At 44.6% G+C, this 10,644-nt stretch overlaps 1 protein-coding gene across 1 annotated transcript; it reads left to right on the top strand.

Annotated features, from left to right (window-relative positions):
• The first annotated feature begins 71 nt into the window (after positions 1-71).
• On the top strand, positions 72-9,956 carry fbln5 (fibulin 5). Its single transcript, XM_076157514.1, has 11 exons — positions 72-674; positions 763-817; positions 1,012-1,060; positions 1,307-1,588; positions 4,751-4,873; positions 5,776-5,892; positions 6,016-6,132; positions 6,867-6,989; positions 7,288-7,414; positions 7,593-7,788; positions 8,980-9,956. Exons 1-11 carry the CDS (start codon positions 631-633, stop codon positions 9,139-9,141), a joined length of 1,395 nt encoding a protein of 464 aa, XP_076013629.1. The 5' UTR covers positions 72-630; the 3' UTR covers positions 9,142-9,956.
• The last annotated feature ends 688 nt before the right edge of the window (positions 9,957-10,644 follow it).

Here is a 10,644-nt window from a genome sequence, read left to right as displayed (position 1 = left end):
TTTCACGTTCTCTTCATAGGAAACAGATGTGGCTACTACAGTGGGGAAAAGCAGCCGCGCCGCCTGCGCCAGATGTGCAGGATTCTGTTCCGCCGTAGGTGAAGTGGGGGCTGTTTATGTCTCTTGCGAACAGACTCCCACTGTGCAGAAGCAGCTTGCCTTTTTTTTTTTACCCCACAACCCACTCACAAAGTAGCGGGGTTTGCTGCAGTGACTTGTGCGCCGCGGGGCCGTGGTCTCTGTGGCGTTCTGACCGGAGGGGGGCTGGCTTCCGCCTGATTCAATCCAGCTGCTGTGAAAGTGCAGGAGGACGGGGGGGGGGGGGGCGTCAGCGTCAATTTGCATTGCTAAATATTCTGTAGAGCCAACAGAGTGCGGCAGAAACAGAGCAGACCGTAAGGGGGGGGGGAGAGAAAAAAACATTCCGTCAACACTTCGGTCAATGCGCCCAAGCTTTGGATCGAGCGGGCAGCGCCTGATGAGAACCCTGGTGTCGGCTTACGCGTAAAGGCGCACAAGTTGGGAGGTGGTGAGAGCGCTGCTGTAGTGGCGAGGAAATCCGGAGGAGGAAGAACACACGGGTGATCCACATCACTCCTCTCAAGAGTCTCCAATAGAAACAATAACACCATGATCTCTGTATTACGTGGCTTCGGCTCTAGCGCGTCTTCAAGGTTAGTTTCCGCCTCGTGTGTGTGGATGAATCTGTTACGGTATGTTGCTATTTCAGCGAGAGTTTAAATGAGTTTCGTCACTTTGCAGGATGTTGGCAGCTCTGCTATTTCTTCTGCTGTGTATTCACCCCGGACACGCACAGGTAATACACCTTTCCTTTCCACTTTTACACGGATTTCATTCATTCAGATGATTTCCATGTGAGACCAGTCTGTGATTTACACGTGTTGAAATGAAATGATTGGGGATGTTATGGTAAGGCACCCTGAGACCTGTCAAAGAGAACACACACACACACACACACACTGAAGCAGCATGTTCTTCATCTCTCTTTAGACCTGCACAGAGGGGTTTGCCTATGACAACAGGGCAAGGCAGTGTATAGGTAAGTGACCAGGCGTATTATTATTGTTGTATAAGTTGTTTTATCAAATCACACATTTTATTTTGGAGAGAAAAGGATTGGAAAAATGTAGAGCAACCATGTTTATTATCCTGCCAGTCCATTTGGTATCGAGTCCACTGGGACTGGGACAGTGACCAGACTGTAGATGTCCTTGTGAATGCAGAAAAAAAAGTCCTTATCAGTGTGTTTCCGTGTGTGTGTGTGTCCGTCCGTGTCCCCCTCCAGATGTGGACGAGTGCCGCACTCTGCGTGATGCTTGCAGAGGGGACATGCGCTGCGTCAATCAGAACGGCGGCTACCTGTGCATCCCGAGGACCTTATACAACCAGCCGTACAGGGGACAGACCCAAGAGCAGACTGAGACGGGCTACCCAGACACGTCGGTGGGATTTACCGACACCTTCCGTCCGGACTCTGCAGGGGCAGTGGCGCCCAGTTACCCCATCGTGAGGAACACTGCGCCCTGCATCCTTGGATATACTCTTGCAGATGATGGCTCCTGTAACGGTGAGTCGTGATTCCAGAGCTCAGTGTAGTAAACACCACATGTTTCATCCAAGAAGGCTTGAAGTTCCATGCATAGACTCTTTTTTAGCCCAACTCTACTACGCATATTCATCAAATTGGAGTGCAATCCAAATGTGCAGCTCTTTGTTTTTCAGTTGTTTGTTTATATCTGGTTGCAAAACTCACATGTGTGTGTCAGCGTGCGCTCACTTTCATCACTTTCGATGAACGCGGCCAATGATCCCAGAGTAGGTTTGCTATTTCTGCAAACACGCTGGTGTGTGAGTGGGTTTGGATGAAGGTCAGATTGGCTTGTTTGAATGTTTCTTTTCCAGCATTTGGGGTTTTTTTTTTTAGCCAGTTTTCAGTCACGGTGGCTCTTTTAGCTGCTTAATCTCTGTGTCAGGTCCTGCCATTTAGACTGACATGTTCAGCAGAGTGTGTAGAGACTTGTGCAACTGTAATGGCATCCAAAAACCAAGGAGCCGTTACTTAAGGAGCTCATTGCTGCCTTATTACCTTGAAGACGACTCCATGAGCGTCTGTACTCTGCTGCAAGCCTCTCCAGTCTGAATCTCCCTGAATGAGCTGTGCACACAACAACAACACACTTCAGACACTCTCCATCTTTCTGTTGTCTTTCTGTTCTGTAAGAGGAAAAGACCTTTAAATCTCAGCCTTTACGCTTCACATCACATCACATCACGAGAGCAGACAGTTTTTTTTACCCAGCAGGAGAAGCAAAGCCTCGCAGTGAACAAATCATTTATGTGACTGAGTTTTGTTGAGTTTCACAACAGGGAGAGATACCAGCTGTGAGATAAACATCCGCTGTCCGTCCCGTTTTGTGTGAGACACACAGCGGGACAACCTAATGTAATCATCCTTGTAGCTCCAGCAGGGACAAGCTGTTGAAAGCGGCCTCTTGAGAGTCCACTTGGGTGTTATTCTCTCATCCTTCTATAAATCAGACGTGACCTCCTAATGAGTGGAAAATGCACATATTCTCCCCGGAAAGAGTGTGTTTAGCTCATTGCTCCAGTCGGGGGGAATGTTTCTCTGTGCAGGGGAGAAGAAGGCCTGTCAGAGAATCAGCTCTCGGCCTTGTTTGGGTAAACTACGCCATCGAAGTGCCAACGATGAGGTCATTTGTTGCCGATTCAGTGCCGAGCCGGCTCTGTGGAACAGGAATGCCTCTGTGGGGTCTAATCGTTACAAGTCTTCACACCCCTGAAGAGTGGCGTGTGTGTGTATGTGTGCGTGTGTGTGCGTATTTGTGTATGTGTGTATAGTGATGTAATGGGTTGTTGATTGATGCTGTAGTGGAGCTGAAGCTAAGCAGACTGTGACTTCCTGTCTCAGTAACAAACGTGGCTTTGTCTTTCAGTTCATGGCACTTCAGTCTATCGGTGCGACTCGTGGCAGCAGTCTGGGCCAAACAATAGATGAAACAATAGACCAAACTATCCCCTGAGATGTGCATTTATACTGTATAGTGTGTGAGGTTCTTTTTTACAAGGTGCCACAGCAGTGCAATGGCATTTATAAGACCATTTATGGTGAATCCTGGAGCCAGATTGGTGTATTTACCCAGAGAATGATGACTTAAGCACATTAGTAATCCTGGAAAGCACCTCACAGGCAAGAGTCTAACAAATCAAACAATACATTTTTAGATTCTGTTACTCGTGTTTTTCATTTCACTCTGGATTACAATATCCACGTCCTCTTGGGAGAACAGTGTTCGTGTTCTTACTGGAGTGAAAGGATTAGATGCTCCGCTGTGGTTTGAGAAAATCTTCCAGCCTTGCGGGCGAATGCAGCTCTCCCAAAGCCCATCGGATCAACAGAAAAATGCATGGTAATCAATGTGAAAACAAGGCGGTTGTTCTTTGTTCCTGAAAAGCAGACATGTAGGCTATAAGGGGCTTTCAGCTTACCATCCTCTTTCTAAATCGTATAGGGACTCGTTCAGTGTGACTCCAAACAGAATTTATGGATTTTTTCCGAGTGGTTTGTCAGCGGAGAATGAGCGTAGCTGACATGTTCATCGTGTTTGTAAAGCAGGAAGGACCTGACCTAGCAAGCAAGCGTTGTCCAATTTCATGCTGCCGGGTGTGTTTAAAAAAAACAATTTGTGTGTAAATGTGTGTTATGTCAAACACTTTCAGACGTTTAGTTCAAATTTGGTCTTTTTCCTGCATGTGACATTTAAAAAAAAAAAAACAAGCTCATCCGTCATAACCTCCCTGAAGTTGATTAGGCCTGTCGGTAAGCAAGCTCTGGACTCGTGCGCAGTTCATGAAACATCTATATAAGGAGATGAACTGAAACGCTCCCGCCTCCCCCCCCCCACCACCCACACACACACACACACACACACACACACTCCAGGTTCGCAGTAGGGCTACACATGGGGTGCAGATGAGTGCCGTACAGAGATGTTTAGACTCGTAACTGCGAGCAGGTGCCGGGAGGGGGGGGGGGGGGGGGGGGGGGGGTGTAGATCTTGGCCAGCTGCCCGAGCAATGTGGGCCTCCTCCGCCCCCGTGGACGTCCAGGGGTCCAACTTGGCACAAAGGGCAACAGACCCACCGACAGACATTATCGCTTATCTGCCTGTCAAAACAAAGAAATCCAGGCTCCCACCCAATCCACCCCCCCACCCCCCTCATCACCAGCGTTCTTTTTCGACAGATTGGTGACTTCATTGTCTGAGGAACCATAAATGGAGTTTGGAATTTTTTGATTGGTCATACCCACATAAGGAAATGGGTCTATTCGGTGGCACAGGCTTTGGGGCGAGCTGTAATCTGATTGTAATCTCTGATAATAACTGTAGATTGAGGCGGCATCGAGAATTGAACTGTTGAATGTTTTTGGAACACAAAGCGTTGAAAAACCTTGAGTGTTAAAGAAACAGACTGCGAATCAAGAGACCATTAAGGCTCAGGACTACAACCACTTAGGGAACTCGACGCAGGAAGAACGAATGAGCAACACTTCCCTTTTTTCTTTGTGCTCCCGAGCAAGGCACTTCAACCCTCAACAGCCAACAGCAATGAGGTCAAGCAAAGACGAAAGAAGCTGAAGGTACTCAGCTGTTTGAGGGTTTGAGGTTCCTTCCATCTCTGACTGTGACATCTCCTCTCCACCCTCCAGACATTGACGAATGTGAGACAAACTCCCATCACTGTAACCCCACCCAGGTCTGCATCAACACAGCAGGTGGATACACCTGCTCCTGCACTGAAGGATACTGGCTGGTTGGTGGACAGTGTTACGGTGAGACTCCCTACTTACTACACAACTGCAGCATTTGAAACACACACACACACACACACATGGCATTTACTTTATGTCACTACCAGCCAGTTTCCAGTCGTAAGTCAGTCCAGGCAGTGTTGCAGGATTTGTAATAACTGTTGTTTACAAGTGGAATGAGGGAGTGGAAACCAGCGGCTGTCTAGAATCTGTTTCAAACACACATGGTTTGTTTGGTAAGTGAACATATACATGATTTCTAGACAGTGTGAAACATAGAAAACCATCAGAGTTTAAACATTTACTGTAAATGTTTTGCCAAATAATGTGAACCAATGAGAACATGAGCCAATGACATGGCACCTTTCCCATAAGTCCTCTTGCTTCCTGCCCCCATCAGCCTCTCTAGTGTCTTGCATTTTGCTCAACCAGACACACACACGCTGGAAGTAGTACTATTACAAATACGGCTCGGTGGTATTCACATCCATCCCCAGGTGGGATCAGGTGCCAGACAGATACAGTGTGAAGCAGCAAAGAGAAATGTGAAGTAGTCAGCACAAAGGATTATTTATCGTAGCGATGTTTGTATAAGAAATAACAAAAAATTTGGAGCAAAACACAGGTGTGAATTTGTTATGAGCCTTTCACACATTTTTCCACTGTGTGTAACTGGCCGAACTGTAAGAGCTCTTCTCTGGAAGAACAGCGCCCCCCTCTGGTTTAGTTTGGTAGAGCAGCCCCGATTCTCTGCAATTTTGAGCCCTTATCGTTATGGCAACTATTCAAAATAACACATTGATCAACAAAAAAATAGGTGATTGATGAAATTTGCTCATGTTCCGCATTAGATCACTGTAAAGAAAAAACAGCTGTACAGATGTTATGATTGTAACCTGTTGATCTCTTTTTTTCTTGATTAGATATTGATGAATGTCGCTACGGTTACTGCGAACAGCTGTGTGCCAACATCCCCGGATCATATTCTTGCTCCTGTAACCCCGGCTTCCTCCTCAACCCGGACAGCAGGACCTGTCAAGGTACACGGTTACTGGCAACACAACCACACACACACACACACACACACACACACACACACACACACACACACACACACACTGTCTTCATGCTGTCTTATCAAACGTCCACCATTTCTCCTCCAGATGTGGACGAATGTGAGGAGGAGCCCTGCAGTCACGGCTGCCTCAACTCCTATGGATCCTTTATGTGCAACTGTGACGAGGGCTTTGAGCTGGCGTCTGACGGCACTTCATGCATCGGTGAGGAGAGACACTTGTGTGTTTTTGTATTTTCGGGATCCTCGTCCAACTCTGGACCAAAGTGCACCAACTGATTGTGTATTATGGGATAATTGTGCTTGGTTTTCTCCCATCCACTTCTGTGTTTTATGAGATTTTGCAGAATCTCACGACTCAACTAATGTGTATGAAAATTCTATTGTATCAACACTTTGAATGTACTTCTAATCCATACAGATACCAATCTTTCCAGTAAGTCACAGAAAAAGACACTCATTTTAATACATGTGTGTGTATTTGGATGAAGCATTTCTGGGCCACCAGGCTTCAATCAGTTGCAACAAACAGCGGCCGCTATACCAAAATTGGCACACAGTCTTGTAGCCAGAGGCTCGGCTCTCAGGAGGTCTGGAGCCTTTCCCAGCATGCATTGTGCAAAAGACAGGGAAACAATGGTTTATCAGTCCATCACTGGGTGACATCATCACAGTGACAAACACATTCTTTCATACGACGTAAAGTTTCAATTTCATCCGAGCCGCACGTCGTTAGACCCCGGAGAGGAAACACATGTGAATATGAGGAAAGCATGCAAAGTACCCAGCGTGAGGACCCAAGCGGAGATGTCAAAAAACCAGAACCGTCTGTGTGTTGCAGCATCATGGCCACCTTGTCCCCCCCCCCCCCCCCCACACACACACACACTCTCTCTCTCTCCTTATGATCTGTGTGTGCTTCTTTTCCTCCATCTGCAGATTTGGATGAGTGCAGCTTCTCTGAGTTTTTGTGTCAGCACAGATGTGTGAACACACCCGGGTCTTTCTCCTGCCTGTGTCCACCTGGATACTACGTGTACGAGGACGAAAGGAGCTGTGAAGGTAACACACACGCACACGCACGCACACGACAGCAGCGGAGACACTGCAGTTTTCCTACTGTGCTCAATTGGCATATTGACCATCTCGTAAAAGTTTATAGCAACATTTGTAGACATTCTGGGAAAATGAAGCCAACATTTGGAATAGTGAGATGTGTGTGTTACTGTGTTGTTGATTCTTGCTTAATGTTGTTTATCTTTTCATGATGATGTTGATGATGATGATGATGATGATGATGATGATGATGATGTTGATGATGTTTTAACTGACTCTGATTGTTGTGTGTTTGATTTTGAAGATATCAATGAATGTGACACTGGTAACAACACGTGTACAACAGCACAAGTATGTTTCAATTTCCAGGGAGGCTATACCTGCCTGAATCCTTTACAGTGTCACCTTCCCTACATCGAAGTTAGTGACAAGTGAGTATTTGCGTTCCGCTTTCCCATTGTTTCCCTCTCATCGGACTGTGGACAATAACCCAGGAAGAGAGAGCAGTGGATAGATGAAGCATAAATGACTGATGTATAAAATGAATAGACTTCATCCGTTTGTGTGATTCTCCAAAACCTAAGACACACTCGTCTCCCTCCTCTGCAGTCAGTGTATGTGCTCAGCTGAGAACCCTGCCTGCAGGGACAAGCCCTTCACCATTCTGTACCGACACATGGACTTATCCTCCGGGCGCAGCGTCCCTGCAGATATCTTCCAGATGCAGGCCACTACACGCTACCCAGGGGCCTTCTACATCTTCCAGATCAAGTCTGGCAATGATGGGCGAGAGTTTTACATGAGGGTAAGTATTTCACAAACAAAGAACAGAGGGCACAGTGGTTTTGAGTGAATAGACCTCATGCACAAACTGACATTGGTTCTCAAGCTGTGATATAAGTACAACTGGTGGTACCGCAGATGATGCTGGAAATTGTATGTTATTGTCTCAAAATCACGCACTCTCACACACATCAGCTTGAGCGATGTGATAAACAGAGACTCTCAGTATGTTTACATGCACACTATACTCCAATATTTGGTTTGTGCTGGCAATTTAGGCAAAAATGTGAATAAGATGCATAGAGAGATTGAGGAAAATCCGCCTGTGAGGAAATGTGGAGGCGGCTTATGCTGATTATGATGTTTACATGTCTGCACCTGTGTGAGTTTATGTCTATTTCAGTCTAATTAAGATGTTTACATGACCCTGGAAACGTCCATTTATTGCCTTATATCAGCATAGAAGAAGTTTTAGCATTCATGTTAATCTAATGATTCTTATGTACCTCCCATACAGTCAATATTAGATGTCCTCACAATCATCTTAGTGTGTATCTCAACGGGTCCTGACCTCTGGGCTCATTCAACCAAATACATAGGTTTGTTTTTAAATGTCCTGGAAAGAAGTGAACCTTGCACAATCCTATTCCTGGGGTCATAACCACATGTAAACATTTTTACATAACCATAAACATACACACTGGTACATGTAAACATTGTCTATCAAGGAAAAAAAGCACAAAGAATAACAGCAGAGCAGGTGTATGCATCATGTTTGGCCAGTAGATGGAGCAATAACTGTGTGTTAGGTGTGTGTCATGTTGATTTGTCCTCTGAAATGGGTTAAAGCAGATTGGATCACCATGGTTTTAAAGTACAAAGATCCTCTGTTGTATGATGAGCCGTGTGAGGAAGATGAATATATTTGTAAATCATTGCATTTATTTTATTTGTATGTACAATGTTAAACATAAGTGTCGCCATGTGCTGCATTGAACCAAGGGTTGGCTAAGGCTAAGTTGCGTCTGCAGTCCCAATATCGTTGTGTTATCCCTGTTCTCCCTTTACGCACTAGGGAGGAGCATTAACTTTTCCTTGACTTTGTTCTTGTTACAAGCTTTGGATAAGCTATCACAAAGCCCTGAGCCATGTTATTGCACTCCTCCTTTTCCTGCGTTTGGTGCCTCACCCTCCATTTCTCTCTATCTTACAGCAAACCAGTAACGTGAGCGCCACGCTGGTGTTGTCCAGGCCTGTCAAAGGGCCCAAAGAAATAGTGCTGGACCTGGAGATGGTCACCGTCAACAACGTCATCAACTTCCGAGGCAGCTCCATCATCCGCCTGACGATATTTGTATCAGAGCACCCGTTCTGAGCAGCTAGTCGGTGTCTCCAGCGTGTCCAAATGAACTACATCTTCCACAAAAAAAAATTCAGGCCAAACAATGGAGAACGACGCAAGCCGCACCTCGCCTGCAACTGATGTAATGGTTTGTTTGAGAAAGCTCATCACCTCTTCAAAAAGAAAAAAAAAAGAAAAAGAAATCATCCTCAATAAAGACACGTCCGATAAAGACTCAGCAACAACCGGCTGATGGGAAAGCATCCCTGCGTGTGAATCCCCGCCCTGTTTTAATGGACACTGAGCTTTTTTACGGCTACCAGATGGACTTTCAAAGAGTCCACAGAGGGATATTTATGATGTACAGTTTCTGTCAGCCTCTGTTTTAGAAATGATCTAGAAAATGATTGAAAATACCATCAAAATGCAATTGTTGTTTTTTTCAGAGTTTTCCCCCAGTTGTCTGTGAATTTTCATCCCTTCAGAGAAACTGTGAACTGTGACCTTTACGCTCCTGAATACCAAAGTGACGAGGCTGATATTTCACCACAAGTGCCATCTGATTATTTTTACGAGACTGGAGGAGCCTCTTTATCTGTATAGAAGGACCCTTGTGTATTTTTTACAATGGCAATATTTGGAATGATTTAATGACCAGCTATTAACCGCCTTATTGATTCCAATTCCTTATAGACGAATACTCCAATCTTCACCGCACAAGCAGGCTCATGAACTCATCCATGCTTTTGAACCTCGGTTATTGTTTTGATTTTTCGTTTTCCACATTTTATCTCCATGAGAACCTGTAAGTGAGCCTGGTCAGTGAATAAAGACATACTGGACCTGTATGACCTGATTAATACACAGACAGAGTGTTGTGCCTTTAAATGGAGTGGAAGAAATAAAATACTAGCTCACAAAATAACAATGACAAGCATTCAATTAGCGTACGAAGGCCAATTCTTACCAGTAATATGTCAGTAATATATAATCAATCAATTAATACTTGACTTCTGATTAAGTTACTGCACCAAAATGTTCATCTAATATGTCGTAATTTCACTTGACTTTGGACTTCCTAATTCAATTTCACCTAATGGAAATAATGTTGATGTACTAAATCAAAATCTCACATATATAAGTCTTTTACATACATACATTGTATTTCAACTTTCAAACTCAGCAGTATATGTTATTTTGACTTTGTTGTCAGTCACATGAACAAACAAAATGATGTGATGTCTCATACAGACTTACTGATCATATTTTTCAGTTCATTTGTTATATGACTCATGTTTACATCATCAATTCGATTTAGTGTCTCATCATAATAATGAAACACCTCACAAGTATGACTGCAAACCGGAAGTTGAATTGATAAACCAAACATTATAATAATGTTACTAACTCTTAATTATGACTTGGTCACCAATTTGACTTCTTATGATGAGAAGTTTTATTTGATCAACGTTAACTTTTTTCCATTTATATTTTCCTGGCAGGGATGAACTTCACACTCAGGTGATAAGTGGCTTT

The sequence above is a fragment of the Genypterus blacodes genome, unplaced genomic scaffold (genome assembly GCF_046128005.1).
Source record: "Genypterus blacodes isolate CSIRO-AG114 ecotype Tasmania unplaced genomic scaffold, CSIRO-AGI_Gbla_v1 ptg000073l_1, whole genome shotgun sequence".
NCBI lineage: Eukaryota > Metazoa > Chordata > Actinopteri > Ophidiiformes > Ophidiidae > Genypterus > Genypterus blacodes.
The sequence above is the reverse complement of the archived record's forward strand: the minus strand, read 5'-3'. Positions and strand labels throughout refer to the sequence as shown.

What these genes read in the sequence shown, in the direction of transcription:
- fbln5 (XM_076157514.1), top strand. Translation starts at nt 631, where the DNA reads ATGATCTCTGTATTACGTGGCTTCGGCTCTAGCGCGTCTTCAAG. An exon ending in TTCACCCCGGACACGCACAG is followed by an intron (nt 818 to 1,011) that starts GTAATACACCTT and finishes ATCTCTCTTTAG; the next exon opens with ACCTGCACAGAGGGGTTTGC. An exon ending in GGTTGGTGGACAGTGTTACG is followed by an intron (nt 4,874 to 5,775) that starts GTGAGACTCCCT and finishes TTTCTTGATTAG; the next exon opens with ATATTGATGAATGTCGCTAC.